General features: G+C 47.3%; 1 protein-coding gene across 2 annotated transcripts in view; it reads right to left on the minus strand.

Moving 5' to 3' along the window:
- Positions 1-19,322, minus strand: part of RUVBL2 (RuvB like AAA ATPase 2) — a 169,498-nt gene that overhangs the window by 40,369 nt on the left and 109,807 nt on the right. For both annotated transcript variants that reach the window (XM_086930199.1, XM_086930198.1), the window contains exons 11-12: positions 5,546-5,664; positions 2,582-2,701 (exon numbers count right to left, since the gene is read on the minus strand). In XM_086930199.1, the coding sequence (XP_086786325.1) occupies positions 2,582-2,701; positions 5,546-5,664 (239 nt within the window). The remainder of the gene's footprint in view (positions 1-2,581; positions 2,702-5,545; positions 5,665-19,322) is intronic.

Genomic DNA, 19,322 nt, shown 5'->3' on the forward strand with positions numbered 1-19,322 from the left:
TCTAGTGCACATTTAATTGAGGCATTAGATATAAATTTGTCTTCCTGCAAAAGCTCTGCTGCCAGATCTTTGTGTTGATCTGGTAGGTGTTCCGTTAACTTTTCTAGTTGATCGTAATGAGCCCTGTTGTAGCGTGAGAGTAAGGCTTGTGTATTTGCTATGCGCCATATGTTTGTTGCTTGTGCAGCAACTCGTTTCCCTGACACATCAATAATCTTGGATTCCTTGCGAGGCGGGGGTGTATCCCCAGAAGTTTGAGAATTGGCCCTTTTACATGCATTTGACACTACCAAGGAGTCTAATGGCAGATGTCCCTTAATGTATACTGGATGAGCTGGTGCTGGCCTATACTTTTTCTCTACTCTAGGGTTTAGCACCCTACACCGTACTGGATCTTTAAAAATCTCTGGAGCATGTTTAATGACTCCTTTGATCATTGGCAATATTTGGGTAGACCTTTGTGATTGTTCAAAAGTGTCCAACAAGAAGTCCTCCTCAATGGCATCAGAGTGCATAGGAACCCCATGGTAAAGTGCAGCTTTGTTTAGTAAATGATTAAACCCAATACTATCCTCTGTAGGGGAAGGTTTTGTTGGGTAGAACTGAGGATCAGGGATGTCTGGTGCATTGTTTGGTGCAAAATTATATGTATTGTCATCCTTGGGATATTCGGTGTTGATATCCTCATGTAAAGGGTATGTATGTGGCTCTGGTACATCATCCCCCCCACCTAAATCATACTCCTCGTCAGTGTGGTGTGATGATGCAGGAGATTGAATAGGAGAAGTTATAGGTTCAATATATGGAGTAATAGGAGAGGAAGAAGGTGAAGGAGAGGAAGGGTGCATTGGAGAAGTTGAACAGTCCTTTTTTGCAGGAACCACAGGTGTAAGTGGTGTGTCTGCTGGTCTTTTTTTTTTATAAGGAATTGCTTCCACATGTCCAGTTTTTGGATAAATATGGACTTTTTTCTGTCTAGGATCTGGTCTAAACAGTTCTTCCTCTTCTATAATCTTCGGTGCCGATTTTTTTGGTGCCGATAGAGGTTGTCTAATGTTCTTTGCCTTAGGAGGAGTAATTGAGTCCCGTGGCAATGTTTTCGGTGCCGAAGGTTGTTTAGTCTTATCTGGGGTATTTGGTACCGATATTGGACGTTTCGGCATGGAGACAGGTTTTGCAGGGCCTGTGGCGCCGGAAACTGTTTTCCCTCTTTGTTTTTGGAACCAGAAGGTTTCGGAGTCGAAGCTTTCGGGTCCGGTACGGGTTTTGGATTTGGCACCGATATGTCTTTTGGTACGGGTGCCGAAGTGTCCTTGTCTTTGGGAACCGAAGGGTGTCTTGTTTTCAGTGCCGACGAGTCCTTCGGTGTCGAAGGATGTTTCGGTGCAAATGGAGGAGGTGTAATTGGCACATGGTGTTTCTTCGGTGCCAAGGCACCGGAAGGCGAATTCTCTTTCCTCGGAGCCGGGCCCGAAGGCGGGGCGTTAGAGGGTGAATTTCGGTCTCGACTGGGCCCCATGGGCGGAGTGCTGACCGTTGCCTTTTGTTTGGGTAGTGTATGTCGTGCAGGGGCAGATGTACTCACGGGTTGTCGAGATGGAATCGAATCGACCGAATCCTCTGCCCCCGATATGATCTGGAGATCAGGCGAGTCCTCCTCTGCGCAGAGTGGAGCCTCGTCCTCTGAGATATCTTCGATTGGATATTCTTCCTCGGAGACGTCTTCTTCGACTATCTCCTCCTCAAAGATGGCCTCCGTGCTGGTGCTGATCTCCTCATCTAGTGTCGACAGGCCCTCCGATCCCGGATGGTCTTCTTCGATCGGAAGGAGGCACAGGCTGTGCAGGTCGACTAGTCGTGTTCTGGCGAGAGACAGAGGTTGCAAACCTCGTGATGGTCGCTATGAGGGAATTTTGCTCGACATACCGGGCATCTTTTGAATGGAGTTCTGTCCATGAGGCGTAGGCCGCACGGCGCCGATAGGCCCAACGGCCCGTGTCGACGCACCGGAATGTAGCTGGTAATGTCAAAGTCTATTAGATGTCGAAAAAAGTTTATTTGAAGTTTCTCGTTTCGAAAATGCAGAAAAGTCTTTACTAGCCGGAGCAGAAAACTTTCATCCGAACCCAGTGGCGGAAAAAAACAATCTGAGGATGGAGTCGATGACCATGCGCAGTATTGTCCAAGGGAGGAGTCACCTATCTCGTGACTACAAAGACTTCTTCCAAGAAGACAACAACCTGCAATCATCCGAGCCCAACACCAGGTGGCGATCTATTGCTAAGTGTAGGATCTGCAGCTCATATGCCTCGAACATCATGTTTTGTTGAGGGGTACCGAAACTTGTAAGGCACTGATGAGGTGAGGTGGGTTGGGTTGGGTTGGGGTAAAGCTGACCAGTCTCACAACTGGAACAAGTTCACTTCAGTCAAACAGAAACATGAGAGTAGGGAGAAAGAAGGGGAAGCACAAATAAGTCTAGTGGTAACAACGTAAGCAATATATTTTAAAGCATCTTCCTCGTTCAACACATGCCAAGATCGGACACATCCCACATGGGAACCTGCAGTTTAATTCTGACCTTATCTTCAGAATCTGCTTTGTCTCCTTTTCACTGTACGGGGTTGTTGCGATGATCAGAAGCCGGTCCAACAAATCAATAGGAATTCCGTGGGGGCTCTGATAGTTTGTTCCACGGATTCTGTAAGGGGAAAAACCAAAAACAAATTAATGCATCTGTGTCAAAAAAATGACATGTAAATGAGCAATTGTCACCCACAGTCCAGAAAGCAGCTTCAAAGCACCCAATTGGCTAGCGCTGTCATGATTTGGAGATGGCTAGGTGCAAGCCGAGGTAGCATGATGAACAAAAGAACGATGGGTTGAAATGCTACTCTGACTGCCAAAGGTTCAATTTATTGTGAGTATTCTTTCCCATCATCTTTTGTGTGTTCAAGGACTATCATTGGCACTTTATGCTTATTGGCGCTACTCCAATTTAAAACTGTAAAAATGCAGATCTGCTGTTCACCTGATTGATTTCTGTCACTTTGGTGTCAATGTGTTTATTCCATTTTGCTCAATATTTTTCCAATATAATTTGGAATTTTTATTGTTTTGCATTTTTACTTTACTACTGATTTGGTATTGCATAAATACTTTTCACATTGCCCTAAGATAATATTATCTGTTCTGTGCCATAGCTACAAGGTGGCTGAGAGCAAGTTAATATATTGACTTTGTAGCAACATTTTGCTACAAATAGATAAAGAGAAGAACACGTCAGGGGTGCCCCCTCTCCACCATTGTTATTCAATCTTTACATTGAACCAGTGGCTGAATGTCTTAGAAACCATTCTTTAATTGCTCCCTTTTGTTACCAAGGCTGGCATAAAAAAGTGGCCCTCTACGCGGACGATCTTATGATCTTTACTTGTGATCTGAAGGAGGCCCTTAAGGCAACAGAAGAGATGTTAACTAATTTCGGGAAAATCTCTGGCTACCAAATAAACAAATCTAAGACAGAAACCATGACTTGGAACGAGAACTTCTTGAGCCCGTATAATAAAGAAAAAAAAAATCGATATTTGGGTATTGACTTGATTAAAGATCTAGACAAGGTGGCCCAGATTAACATCCACAGAATACAGGTGGAAGTTAAAAAGCTGCTGAAAGTTTGGAGTGGCCTACCTTTATCGATTCTGGGTAAATCAAACATCCTTAAAATGTCAGTCTTGCCGAAGTTCACTTTTATCTTCGGTGCTATTCCGTTGGAGTTTAATAGGGAGACCATAAAGAAAATTCAGGGAGAGTTATCAAGCTTTATTTGGTCCTCAAAAAAACCCTAAATTTCCCGGATTCAAAATAAGGAGAAGAAAGAACCAAGGGGGGCTAGCTAGCCCGGAACTTTTAGAATACTGTAGAGCGTTCCAATTGAAATCTAATAGAATAATGTTAGGCCCATATGAAGACTACCCAACGTACATACAGAAAATAACAAACAACACCAGCCATTTCCTTTTCAAATTCGTACATCCGAAATTTTTCAAAAAAGTTAAGCTGAAGACACTGAAGGCAGCCGCCAGGTTGTGGTACTGCATAAGATCGACTTTGAATATCCCTCTCTACAGTGACAAAGCTCCAATTTGGGACTCGCCGTGCACCCCAGAGTGTATTAAAGACTGTCTTGAGACTCCCTTAAAATCAGCTGGAATAGTAGTATGGGGACAACTTCTGTCTCAGAACAAGATTAGGGAGTGGGAGATCCTATATGAAATCACAAACTCACTATTACCAAAGTTTAAATACTATCAACTTCTACGCTGGGCAAAGTCACTCAAAGAAATTAGAAAAGGCAACAAACCTCTAGAAGGAAAGGTGCTGGAAAAACCCTTTAAGAAAGAGATATCCATCTGGTATTGGGCCCTAATTTCATCAGGGGAGGAAGAATTCCGGATACCGGAGAGAATTTGGGGGAAAGAGCTGCCAACGATGGATACAAATAATTTATGGCAAGTATCAATGAGCAAATGCTGGTCTATTGTAACGTCTGCTGCACTAAAAAGAAACCATTTATATACGACCCATAGAGCGTACTGGACACCGGAAAAGTTATCAAAATTCAACGGTTCCACAGTGAAGTGCTGCCCGAAATGCGGATTACTGAGGGCCAATGACCTGCATATGTTCTGGCAGTGCCCCCATCTCGATGGTTAATGGAAGGAAGTGGGTAAGACTTTAGAAGAGGTAGTGGGAAAACACCTAACCGTGAGTATTGAATTAGTTATTTTTGGGGTGATGGGCTCATCTACACCAGAAAAGTTAACAAAATGTGAGGAAAATTTGGTGTTCCTATTGATACTTTTGGCTAGAAGAGAGATATGTGTAAAATGGATCAGCCCAACTTCTCCTCTACATAGCGAGTGGCTATCTTCATTGCTTAAAATTTACAATTTGGATAAAAAAAAGAAACTCTTTTCCAAAAAGTATAGTTTCTGGAAGTTATGGGAAAATCATATGGGTTTATAAGGATTGGTTGTTTATTAATGTATTCACTTGTACTCCTTATTTTCTGTTACCACGTCCTATGATTAAGTGCGAGCAACGTAAAACAGACGAAGGCCAAATAAGAGTAGCCATAATGGCTAGTTCATCCCCCTCCGAAAAGTAACCTTCTCTAAAAGTAATCGGAAGTAAGGGGTCCCTTGGCTTTTCCTGATTTTCCTCATGGGTCCTGCATGTATTCCACTCCTGATGGCAGTGATGACACAGATCGCAAGCGGGAAGAGAAAAAAAAGGGACCCCGAGATCTCCTTACTATAAATGTTGCACAATGAGGACTAAAAAAAAAAAAAATGCTAAAAAAAAATGCATTTGTAGCCTTCATCCAATGAAATGTTGAAACGCACTTGCAGTCTCATTAACTGCATTGGCGGGGAAACCAAAGTCTGCATCAAGTACATGAGAATAAAGATCATAATACAGGAAACTGAACACGTCCCCAAATAGTTCTGGGAATCAATCCAGAAATAAAATGCTGGCTTACCTGGTAATACCACGATTTGTGGCCATGATGAGAACAGGCGCCATATCACTCTCAAGGGCACGATTCAAGAAGGAGAAGCATTCGATGTCCAGCATGTGCACCTCATCTATGAAGAGTACCTGTAAGGGTGCAGGTGAAAGCTGCTGATACTTGCCTAATAGCACCATTAGAGCCCAATCCTTTGTAACACACCCAAATTGCACGCGTTTAAAAGAACTGAAAGTCTTTGGTCACAGCCTAGTTCGTGATGATTACCACAGAGTGTTGAGCTACTGATCCTAGGAAATTTGTTGGTTTGCTGACTTTACGTTTTATAAGTTATAATATAATTTTTTTTGTAAAAAGGGTAACTCAATATTCCTTACTAGAACCAGGGTTAGTGAGTATATTAAAAACAGTTATTCGTTAAGGACTCATACTCAGGCATTCCATCATGCACATTTTTGGTAACTGAATTGTCAATGCAATATATTCCATACAGAAAGCTAGTCAAGACAGAAGATTTTTCACTGAGAAAAATAAAATGCATGTCAATAAGATGACAAGAACAGTACTGAGTGCCCTCAATTGATCAAACAATGAAAAAGATTGGTGGGGACTAGGGGTGTGTATCTATTCAAAAAGTACTAGGGCTCACATAAGATTGCTGGGTTCAAGTTAGTGAATCTACAGTAAGTACAATGTCTTAATAAGGGGGAACTGAGTCTGCTTGGTCAAAGTGTAGATGACGGTCTGAACTATTAATTGGAAGGTCACCATGTAAGAAAGTGGCTCTGTATATACTGGAACCAAGTAAGGTACAGTGTGACAGAGTACACAGTCCCCAGAGGTTTGGCAGAGGCTAAAGTTAGACATAACCTTACTCTCTAAAGTGGTAGCATGGTCGAGCAGTAAGGCAGTATCAGAGGACAGCGTAAAGCATTTGTTGTACACATTCAGTCAGCAAATGGTCTCACACACAAACTGAACTCTAGGCCAATTGTTTTGTATCAAAAGATATAGTTGTTTTATTTTAGAACCAACAAGGAATCAAAATATACTTTCTCAGGATGAGTTACTTTAGTTAAATACTTTTCAAATAGGCAATAGACTTTTTGATTATAATTGTTACAGTTGTTGCAATAGGCAACACAATTTCAAACACAATGCAACATTGAGCTCAATGGGAATTTCTAGTTAAATGCAATTTGTTACTTTGTAGATTACTTTTCTAACCTCAAGACTGGATCCTAGATTCAGTCCTGGGACATAGCCTGTAAACAGTTAAGTAAAAGCGTTTTGGTTACAGTAGTGATTTTTAAGAAATATTATTGTATTTTAAAAGTTGACACTTAGAAAGTTTTCCAGTTGAAATTACCAAGGTTATCCTATGAGAGGAAATTCAGTTTGCAAGTAAAGTATGTTTATGTTACGTTTGTAATCCAGTGCTGGGCTCCTAGGTTCAGCACTGGGACATCTATCTAAAACAGGCAAGTAATTAAGTTTTTATCGTTGGAACGATTTTTAGAGAATATGTGTCAGTTTCAAAAAATCAACACTTTCAGCAAAAAGCAGGCAATGATATCCTATGGAAGGAAATTCACGTTACTGGTAAGCTCGGTTAAAATGACTTTTCAGGGTCAGTACTGGGCTAAAAGATGCAACACTGAGGTCTCTCCTGATAACAGGTGAGTAAATCGAATTTGTTGTTCGGCTGATTTTAGGTGAATATTTCAAAGTTCCAAAACTCCACGCTTAAAAGAATTTCCAAGTGAAACCAGTCAATGTTAGATTATGGAAGAAAAGTGAGTTATCGGCTTTTATGTAAGTTCTCGACTCTCAGAGTTAAGGTTCTGGGCATTGACTCAGTGGTCTCCCAGGGTCAGGTAGGTACAGTGGTACGCCCTCAGCAGCACAGGGGCAGCCGGGTGCAGAGGTAGTTAGGCCCAATGTTATCCAATGAGAGACAGGGGGCCTTCAGTTGGTGGGTGCTGGTAAGCAGGCCACGCGGCTCCTGGTTACTTGCTCAGGGCAAATGGGGAAGTAGTTTAAGACAAATGTTGCACTGCCAGGGGCACTCGGGCGGCTGGGTGCAGGGTGCTTTTGAGCCTTTGGGCGCTCAATGTTATTCAATGGAGATCTTGGAAAGTGAACAAAGGCTGCAGGCTCGGAGACGGAGGATCTTCTGGAGCGACCAACACTTCGAGGGGTAAGTTGGGATCTTAGGTAGGCACCTCGGAGTTGGGCACAGGGGGACGGGGGGGCACCGGGTGCAGGGGTGTGTTTTGCATGGCCGTACTGGCTGTAGCGGGCACCGGGCAATTCCCCGGTGTGCCACACGGGTGGGGGGGGCCGGTTTGGGCCCCTGGGGGCCGTTTTTGTTAAAGGGCAGTTCTTTGCAGCATAGCTGCAAAATCAGCCCTGTAACAAATTCGGCCGAAATCGGCCCTGGCAAAGAGCTCTGTGGCACCCACAACCCCCTGGGGGGAGGGGGGCCAGCCGAGCACTTTGCCAGGGCCAGTTTTGGTTCCCAGTCCGGCCCTAGTCTTTTGGCGTCAGAAAATCTTACCCTCTGCTGGTCGTGGTGGGGTCCCTGGTTCCGAGGCTTCAGTCGACGTCTGGATCGTCGAAGAGGGTCCTTGGGCACTGGATTCCAGGTCAGCACGCCGGTGGGATGTCCTCAGGGTCTTTGTCCACTCTGGCACAGGCCAGGCTCGGTGGGTGCAGCATGGGCTGGATTTGCGGTTCCTGGCTGGCACCAGGGGTATTGCTGTTTGAGCAGAACCACTGCTAATGGGAGTCCCAGTCTCTAAGAGGGTCAAGACAGGCAGGTCCTCCTGGGTTCTCGAGGTTGCTGCCCGCAGGAGATACCGGGATTAAGCAGGAGCAGGTTCAAGGATCAACAGGCCTGTAGGGCTGGGGCCAAACCAGTCGGTGTGGTCCTCTTGTTAGCATGATCTCTGATTGGGAAGGGCTCCCCATCCTCAAGATGGTCAGAGCCCGGAGTTGTGCTTCACCTCGCCTCTCCCACCTGAGGGGTGGAGTTGGCACAGGCTGGCACACCCTCTTTCCTCACATAGGGTTTCCCGTCAGAGTGGGGGTCAGAACCGGTGGTGGCCAGTTGCTGAGTACAGCAAGTGGCCTGGAGAAGCTCATAAAAGCAGTATGCCTTTAAAGCTTCCCCCTGCCCATCCTGGGGGAGGAGACCTAGCACCTCGCCCAGGACCAGCATTGATGCAGGCCCAGGAGAGCGGGTGGCAGCCTAGACAGACTCTCAGACAAGACGTGGATTGTTGGTTAGGTTTCAGGGGGCATCTCTAAGATGCCCTCTGTAGTGCATTTTACATTAAATCCCATACTGGCATCAGTGTGGGTTTAATGTGCTGAGAAGTTTGATATCAAACTTGTCAGTCTTCATTGTAGCCATTATGGTGCTGTGGAGTTCGTAATGACAACCTCCCAGCACCATATACTCCTAATGGCATCACTGCACTTACAGTGCCCAGGAATGGCCCAGGGTACTGTAGGGGCACAGGGCTCATGGACCTGTGCCCACACCACTGGCATAGGGCACCCAGGTAGAGGGGTGACTGATGTATGCCAGGGCAGTGGGTTTGTGGGCATGGCACACAGGGATGTGTGCCATGTCGACTCTTTGTTTAGTTCTGCACCAGGACACTCTGCCTGCAAAGGCAGTGTGTGTGAGGCTGTGTGCGTGTCAGGGTGAAGGGCCCAAAGGGTGCCACAATAAGTACTGCAGCCCTTAGAGGTCTTCACTGGTCACAATGACCTGGGTACCATTTACCAGGGGCTGATATGTGACCAGAGATGCCAATTGGGTTTTAGCTTCAACACAGTTTTAGGGAAGGAACACAGGCCCTGGTGGGCACCTGATTGGCAGGAGCCCAGGGCACACTCAGTCAAAGTACATCAGCAATTCAGCAAAAAGTGGGGGCATACCATGCAAGAAAGAGGACACCACAAGGACAGAAACAGTGGGAGGCATCAGAAAAATGGTGTGCCAGTGCCCGGGTTTGAAGTGGAGCTAAGGTAGCAGATGCTCTTTTAGAAAAACATGTGAGTGGATGTAGGGGCCAAATGCCACCCAGTAAGGAATGGAGACCAGTCACTGAATGAGCACAGTCTCAGTCTTGACAGGCATGAACCAGCTCAAGGTGCATATACCTAGCTGCCAAAGTTTCAGATTGCTTATGTGTGACATTTTCATATTTTCAGTGCAATTATAAATGGCATTCAACGACTTACGAGTGGCACTTTCTCACAAGCAAAATCAAGTGATTAATACAAGGGAGATCTACAAATACAAGAGATTATATCCATTTGATCAACAAGAAACTCTAATAAGAGCTTAAAATGGTTGTAAAGTACCAGACGTGGAAGGGCACTAACCTGGTAAAAAGCAGTAACTCACAGCGAATCCTCATCAAAAACAGTTTTACGAATATGTGTGTGGTTCTTATTCTTTTGCTCCTTTTTCCCCTTTTGTCCTCTTTCTTGCTTTTTTGCCTTCTTCCTACTGTCACATTTCCCTCCCTTGTACTCTTTCTTCCTCCTTCCTCAGCACCCCATCTCTGCAATCTGGACCTAAAAGTGCTATGAAGCGGTATGAAGCGGTTCACACAGTCAGTTTTCTAGTGCTTTTTTCAAATCATTCAGTTATCCAACCCTCCTTCACCGTTAGCCACCCCACTTGGTTGCCAAAGTCAAAAGCTCTCCCAGAGGGGACAACTTTTGGCTTTGCTAATACTTGTTATATCTACTTTTCCTTGGCATACTCTGAGCACACACCCTTTGTCCAACAACTGCTCAGATACTGTAGCGTAACGCATAAACCTCATTTTCTGCAGCATAACACTGTCTGCATGAACCCTATTTTCTGCAGCATAATGCTATGTCCGCATAAACCACATTTTCCCTGGACAAAATGATATTATGTGTGACCTCACCATGCACATTCACTCGGAGAAACACACATGAAGGCCAGCTACATTAATGAACAAAAAAGATGAAATCATTTAGACATTTGAATAAAAGCTGCACTCTAATCATGTTTAGCATAGAATGTTGTTGAATATGAAATACTACTTTATGAAACAGGAAATGATCCTGAAGTACTATGCTTACTAATGACCAAAGTGTCCGGTCCACATATGCAAAGCTGTACTGTCAAATGCTATATGTGCCAACTTTGCCCTGAGCCCGGCGCACTCTGATGAAATAAAGACCCTTACAGGATGTTTAAAAAAGTGCGCGCTGCGCCACGATCTGCTAGCTTCTTCCCGCACCTGTGGGCTACTACACCGGTACGCCTGACCCTAACATGGCGGTGCTGGGTGTCCCGAGAATGACGGCTGCAAGACGAGACATGTGAAGTTGCGAGCACTACACAGATGATGATGTGGGGAGTCCAGCCACCGGATTGAGCAGCGGGGGCAGGCCGTGGCCTGGAGGGGGTCCTATTCTTTGGCGGTGATTCTGGGCAGCGCTCGTCTTTCACTTGGGGGGGCCTGCTGTACTATTGACTTTGAGGGTCTGCTGCTGGGGGAGCCGCACGCAGGACATTCCAAACTCCCCGCGGGGGTGGCCCTGGTCTCCTCCTGAACTTGAATTGGAATTGGGCACTCGCCAGGCACCACATAGTTCCAGGGGGAGGGCCCATATGCCTCCCAAGAAGCAGACCAATAAGGTTTCCACGTATTTCAGGGCCTCTGGACAGGTGTCTCCACGGGAGGATCCTACTCCTCCACAAGACATGCCGCTTACTCGTGAGGATTTAGTGGCTACTCTCCGGGAGTTTAAGGTGAAGCTCTGCCGGGAATTTAAACAAGACCTAAGAACATCAGTGGATCAACTGAAGGCGGACCTCACCGTGAAGCTCACTACGCTGTTGCAGGATATGGATGCGGTGGGCTCCAGATTACTGGAGGTTGAGGGGCAGGCGCAAAGTCTGACGTCGACCCAGGCCACGATGCCAAACAGTCCCTCCAGAATCAGCCGCAGCAGGTTCAGCTCAAAGTAGAGGATCTAGAGAACAGGACCCGGAGGGAGAACATCCGGATCCGGAATTTGGAGGAGGGGGCGGAGGGGCCGGACTTAGAGGCTTTTGTGTCTGGTCTCTATGCGGAGATTCTCTCCCCCCATCAGCTTAAGATCGACAGAGTGCATCGGGTGGGAGCACTGCAGATGGGGATTTGCAAGCGTCCCTGTGATGTCCTGTTCAAGCTACATTCTTGTAAGGTTAAAGAGGCCATTCTCTTGGCGTCCAGAAAGCTGAAAGAGGTATCCGTTTAGGGCTTTGGGTGCTCTCTTTACCAGGATCTGGCGGCCGCGACCCTGGCCCGGCGGCAGACGATGCGTCCTATCACCGCTAAACTGCAGGAGGATAAGATCCACTACAGGTGGTCCTTCCCCTTTGGTCTCATTTTCGAGCATGGCAACAAATTCACCACATCTCCGACCTAATGGAAGATTTGAAGGTCTTGGGACTCCTGCTCCCTGAGCAATCATCCATCCGGCTCAGGCTCCACAGAGGCGGCGGACACGCCGCGGAATGGCTCGACTATATGGTACACCGCCACCAGACGCCGTTGAAAGTTCCTGCCCTATTTCTGGCTTTGGAGGGGTCGGCAGAGTGTTCATTGCACCTCCTGCACATCCTCGAGGGTTGGCGATTTCCCGGCTGTTCCTCAGCTGGGGCCCGATATGGCCACAGCCTGCTGACGCTGTTTCCCATGGCCCCGGCGTTCGTCTTTCTAACCTTAGAATTGTCTAGACCCCTAGAGCCATTGCATGTATGTTGGACATTAGAACTATCGGCCCCCGTCCGGAGAACCGCCTCGTACCTATACAGCCTTTGAGGACATTAGAGTGGGCTCTGTATGCTCGTCTTGCTCTTTTAAGGCTTCTCTGAGATACCAGCGTTCTGAGTGACGCCTTGACTCACCCCGACGGAGAGGCACGCTCACAGGAGTGCGGATGCTCATCTGTTTTGCCACCCAAGGACACTGAGGTTTTTATTTTACTTGCATATTTGATATTACACTGTTCCCAAGTTTCTTTCAGCTTTACGATCGGGAGGTGCAGGCCTTGTCCGCGATTCCCAGTATTCCTCCTTTGGAGTTGGAGCGGAATCTCTGCCAAGGACCTTCGGATCCTCTGGCACCGGGGATTTGAGGATGTTGGGGGGTGGATCAGGGAGGTGGGGGGGTAACGGTGGTGACTTTGGGGATTGGTTTTTTGTATTTTGTTGGTTCTTTTTTATGAGACAGGTTTATACTTTTCCAGTGTTGAGACGAGTGGGGGCGGGACTGAAGTGGTGGAAGGGGCCTAGTCTCCAGGGTAAAGGGGCTTGGGCTACGAGGAGGGGATACATGGAGTGATCACAGGAATGGGGGGAGGAAATGTTTGTCTGATGGTTACCATTGCTTCTTGGAATGTCAAGGGTCTGAACTCCCCACAGAAGCACCAAAAGATTTGGAAGAATTTGACTGATCGCAAATTCGATGTGGTAATCTTGCAGGAAGCCCACCTTAAGAGGGCTGAAATCTCTAGGTTACGCCATAGGAGTTACCCAACGATCTATACTTCCTCTGCCGCCTCGAAACACAATGAAGTGGCGCTGATGTTCCATGTTTCAGCGAACTTCCAATTCGAGTCTCTTAGGGAAGGCTGCTCTTAGTCAAGGGTCGCTTGAGGGGCACGCCCTGTACTTTTGTCTCACTATACGCGCCAAATTCAGGCCAATCTGCCTTTCTTTCACAAGCGCTTGACTTAATAGGGGGCTTTGCAGTAGGTTTCATTGTGTTGTTAGGGGACTTTAATCTCACTTTGCAGGGGCCCATGGATAGTTCTCGTTCCAACAGGACAGCCACCAGTACATTCCCAAGTAGGCTACAACAGAAATTCACTGTCCTGGGGCTCCTTGATTCCTGGCGCTCACTTCACCCCAACACTAGGGATTATACACATTTTTCCCACATCCATAGGACCTACTCAAGGATTGATTATATATTTCATATCTATATCTCTCCTCTGATTAATACTCTTAAAGAAAGAAATGTGACAGTATTTAATTATGAGTACGATTGACAGTTGGGCTTTAAGATAGATGGCTCCCACAGCTCGGTGTTGTATTTTCAGGCTACCATGTTACACATACAACAGTGGATGGACCATAATCATCTTAAATTAAACCCAGGAAAAACAGAGATCGTCTTGACCGGGGACAGCCATAAATTCTGGGGCCCACATTACTGGCCTCCAGCGCTGGGTCCTTCACCTTCCCCTTCTACCTCGGCCAAAACTTTGGGAGTCTCCCTCAATAGCGAACTTACAATAAATTCCCAGCTTGGCATTGTGATATCTAAATGTTTTTTCCAGCTGCGAAAGATTAGAAAGATACACCGGTTCTTCACCCATGATGCCCTAATCCAGATTATAATTGCCACTGTTATGTCACACTTAGACTATGCTAATTCAGTATACCTGGGAATGCCACTATCTGTTCAAACGGCTGCAGCTGGTTCAGAACCAGGCAGCACGGCTGATTTTTCGACAACCTTAACAGTGACGCCCGTGTTAAGGAAACTAGATTGGCTCCCTATTTCTCCACGCTGTGCTTTAAAACAGGCTGCCTTGTATTTAAAGCCTTGCATGGAACAAGCCCGGCATTTATCAACAGCCTGACTCTTAGACATACTCCAACACGAAATTTCCGCGCGGCCCATCTCTCACTACTCACCACCCCAACCTTCAAGCGAGTTAGACAAGGAGGCTGCAGATTTGCGGTCCTTGCTCCTAAACTCTGGAACTCACTCCCTCTGGAAGTCCGGTCCAGCACCGACATTCTGCAATTCAGAAACCTTCTTAAGGCCTGGCTGTTTGTGCAAGCGTACAAATAGATTATTCTGGTAGTATACCCAGCCTGTCTAGCGCCATGAAGCCACCCGGTGTAAGTGCGCTCTATAAATGCCCATTAACATTAACATTTGTTAGTCAAGCTTTATTGGGGGCTCTCCAGGCTGCTCAGATTTTGCCAATATCAGTATCAGACCATAGCTTGATTACTCTCGGTCTTCATTGGGCAGGGTCCTCCCCAGAACTCCTAGGTAGTATTTTCCGCTAGCTTTGACCCAAGACCCAGTTGCCAGGGAGGAGTTGCGGGCTACCATTGCTGATGATTCGAGGGAAATGTATCCAGCTTAATTCGCATTTAAATAAGCAAAGGGCGAGGGAAAGGGAGGCCTTAAAGGAAGAATTGGAAGCAGCGGAGAGGACGCACAAGGCCAACCCAACAAGAGCTCTGCAGAGGCAGCTTACTGCTCTCCGGGGCAAATTAAGATCTATCTACTCTAACCGGGCGGAATTTACCCTACCGAATATCAGTCAGTCCTCCTTTCTGCAGGGCAATAAGGTGGGTTCCCACTTAGCTCGCCAGCTTCGTGTACAAAGGGAAAATGACTTCATTGGGGGGGATCCTAGATCGCCAGGGTCATATCACACACTCTGACACTGCTAAGGCCAACGTGTTTGGGGAGTTCTACAGAGAACTGTATCTGGGCATTACGCTGGACAGGTCTCTGCATCAACGTTATTTGGACAGCCAGGTCCTCCCGCAATTATCGAAGGCATCTGCTGCAGAGTTGGAGGCCCCCCCCCATCACCCAAGAGGAGGTAGGCGAGGACATCTTGCGGCTCAAGCTGCACAAAGCTCCTTTCTAGTTCAATGACGGAAGCTGCGATTTCCATCATCAGCAAACCTGGTTAAGATCCGCAGCTATGTGGCCCTTATAGGCCAATTGCGCTCCTTAATATGGACGCCAAGCTTCATTCTGCGATCTTAGCGGCGCAATTAGGATCGTTGATGCCTATCCTAATTCATCCCGATCAGTCGGGATTTATAAAAGGCAGACAAACCCATGATAACATCCGACGCACAGTCCATTTGATTGAAAAGGCCTCGAGATTCCGGATCCCCGCGGTGTTGGTGGGTCTAGACGCGGAAAAAGGCCTTTGACAGGGTTGATTGGGCTTTCCTTTTTTAACCATGCGGAAGTTCTGGTACGGGGATTCTTTTATTAACATGGTGAAGGTCAACTATTATCAGCCTACCTCGCGAGTGATGGTGAATGGCTGTTCCTCCTCACCCTTTGCTCGGAGTAGAGGCACGTGACAGGGGTGTCCCCTCTTGCCCCTATTATTTGCCCTAAGCATAGAACCTGGAGCTTAAACTTTGAGCCAATGATGAGATTCGAGGCATCCCTTTTGGAGAGGTGGAGCATAAAGCTTCATTATTTGCAGATGACATCCTCCTGTCACTTGTGAATCCGGCACAGTCGCTGCGAGCGGTGCAGGGGGAACTGCGCAGCTTTGAGCATGTGGCCGGTTTCAAGGTAAACTACTCAAAATCTTTCATACTTAATCTTACCCTACCCCCTGCAGAGGTGGCTCGCTTAAAACTTACAACGCATTTTCAATGGGCGAAGCACTCCTTACTCTACTTGGGAGTGCGTCTCATGGCTAAACTGGGCGATTTATATAATGTGAACTATCTGCCTCTTCTGGCCCAGTTTCAACAGGCCTGCAAGCGTTGGTCACCCCTCTACATCTCATGGCTGGGACGGATCAATGCTGTCAAAATGACGGTATTACCCACATTTTTATACTTATTTCAGGCACTCCCCATAGAACTGAACGGCCCTCTATTGCCGATCCTCCGCACGTTGATCACTAAGTTCATCTGGCAGGGGGGCAGAGCTCGCCTCACTCTCCATGTCCTCCTGCGCCCGCGTCTTCAAGGGGGTCTGGCCTTACCCGATTTTACCCTAGATCATCAGGCTGCTCAGCTGCAGGTGGCAACTGAGTGGTCGGTTAGGGAATCCGAGAAGCATTATCTTCACATGAACCGCGCCGGGGTGGGGAGGTATATATGGGATGTGTTATGGAAGCCTAAACAGTATCGCCCTGCCAACGCTTATATTACTACTCCTACTCGTACAACTCTCACCACCTGGGATAACTTGTTCTCGAAATAGGCATCACTCAACCTGTACAGGGCGGTGACCGGCTTGGGGACTTTGCGAAGCTGAACCTTTCATAGCTACTTATGTTGCTACCCGGGCAACTGCACGCCCTCTGTACCATTGAGATGGCTGCCCTTTGTATTTGGTCATGTTTGATGCTTAATAAAAAGACAACTTTGAAAAGAAAAAAAAGTGCACTCACCTTAAGAGCACATTTTAAATGAAGAGCAAAGGAACCTGGTACAGGTTTTCGCCTGGAATGGCCACACTTCTCCCACCTCCTCTCTTGGCAGTGTGTCTGAGCAGGAGGCAAAAGTCTGTGTGGACAGCTAGGGTACATTGGATGCACTCTCCACGGCATGTCTGCAGCTACTGAGGTGCTGAAAAACAGTCTTTCAAAAAGGCAGAGAAGCTACACATACCGTCTGTGAGACGTTGGCCTGGCATATGCTGTCTACTATTCTAGTGGGCACCTTGCACCAGTCCAAACGACCCTTATTGTTGATAGGTTAAAGACAACCTTTATAGAAAGCTATTCTAGTGGTAGCTATGGAGAGCAGCCTTCAGGCTAAGTCTTGGAGGAATGGTCCTGAGACTGAGGCACGGATCTGCCCAGTGCAATCACCCGCTCCTGTCCTTCTCTCTAATCGCGGCTTTTCCCGAGGCCCCCACGCTGCTCCCGTGTGCTACATGAGCAGCCCTGCAGATCATCACAGAAGAATTTCTTTCACACCTCGATGATTCCCACGGTGACAGAATCGATCTGACTATTACTCCAACACATTCGACGCACAAGACTAAGATAAGGTACTGTTTCTGTCTCTGTTTCTGCACCGCTCCTAATTCTTTAAGTATTTACCCTGCTAAGATCGGTTTCCCAAAATGGCTGGGGCCATAACACTTCTACAACAATTCGCCTCCATTTTTATCAGTCCCTCACAAAGCTAAAACTCAGCGTGGCACTGTGACCCTCCAAACAGACATAGGACTCCCCTCTCCCCACTCAACAAGATAGAAACTGGACTTCCTCGGGTCAGCCCTGGCTCAGAAAGTGAAACTGGTCTCAAAACATAACAAAAAAAGGACTACAATACTTCTCTCTACCTGCTCCAACTTGGCGGCCATTTTAGACTAGTCAATCCTCTCTACCCTCCTTGCCTAAGGAAGTGGCCAGCTTAGACTAGTCAATTTCTCCACTTCCTCTTATCCACTTATTAGCCTTACCACCCTCACCTTACTCGCACCAACCTTAGCCCCTAACCTATCCACACAACAACCGGCACCCACCTACACCTCTACGCCCAACATGGAACCCATAGGCAAGAACACATATAAAATTAATTACCCCCCGAGCTCTCCAAAAAAACAGCCAAACGTTTTAAACACAACTTCCTGAAGTCACACCCTGAAACCCCCTTTGTAGACACTTACTTCTCACTAAACAATGGAGCCAAGAACACAGATTTCATCCTATACACTACACGTAGAGCACAATGGAGAAAAGCGTTCCTCACATTCCTCACTATCTCCGCCACCAGGAAATCCGCACATGGCTTAACACTGTCCACCACACCTTCCCAACTCTTCCCAGCTACAGCAACCATCACCATCTATAACAACGGCATTATCTTAATTCAATCCACAGACAGGAACCTTGACCTATTCGACAACTTGTTCCCCACATTCAAAAAATATATCTCCAACCCTCAGTCTCCAATTCATCTGGCCCCCAATCCAAACAACCCTGACTCCACAGCACCTCCTATCACTAACACACATCTCCCCCCCTCCCCCCATTACTCTACTCCATCACCCACCCGCTACTGACACCTCACATCCCTCTATCACAGTCTTAGATCTTTCCTCATCCCACATCCTCCCCACCCCCACCCCATCTTCCCCCCAACAGGACCCGGCCCTCCCACTTCCTACTGGACTCTCAGAACACCCTACCTCCTTCAACTACACTCCCTCTCCCCACAATAGATCCTCCTCCCATCCTATTTCCCCCCCATTCCGAGCCCCCACTACACCACATGCACCCCAGCCACCGCTAGCCCTCGCCCAGCTAGCAACCTCCCCCCCATTCTCAGTCCCCACTACCTCACTTGCACCCCAGTCTCCCCTAGCCCTCACTCATCCCTCAACCTCTCCCCCCCACCTCTCCTGCACCCCCGCAACGCCTAGCCTACACTCACCCCTCAACATCCCTCCCCCCTAATTCAACCTCTCCCCTCACTCCTAACATACCAACCCTTCCGAACACTAACCCACTCACCAACACCACTATCTCACTCACTAACACCACTAACCCCTCCAATAGCATCACACCCCCTCCCCCACACTCCTGTAACATAGACACCTATACACTTTCAGTACCCAGTCCCAACTCCACTCCCAATCCCACGCTAGACATGATTATGTCCACCCTCCTCCAAGAAAGAAGATCTCCACACCCTCAAAGAGTTACTCTTCAAAGAACCCAGACACCCCCTACCTACTACCACTTCCCCCCCTAACAAATCCCCCATTCATCCTGCTCATCCTCTCACACAAAACTTCCGACTCTGGACCTCTATCCCCGCTGGTAATCCCATCAACCGCTCCCGTCGCATCGTCAATCCTCTCTCGGTCTCACGTCATACAAACCCTCCTCCGCTCATATGACACAGTTACCCAAAACAACCTAGCCACCACACACCTTTCCATCCCCACGATTCACCCTAACGCCCTTAGGCTCCCCACTCAAAACAACA

Source organism: Lissotriton vulgaris, chromosome 7, assembly GCF_964263255.1.
Source record: "Lissotriton vulgaris chromosome 7, aLisVul1.2, whole genome shotgun sequence".
NCBI classification, from domain to species: domain Eukaryota; kingdom Metazoa; phylum Chordata; class Amphibia; order Caudata; family Salamandridae; genus Lissotriton; species Lissotriton vulgaris.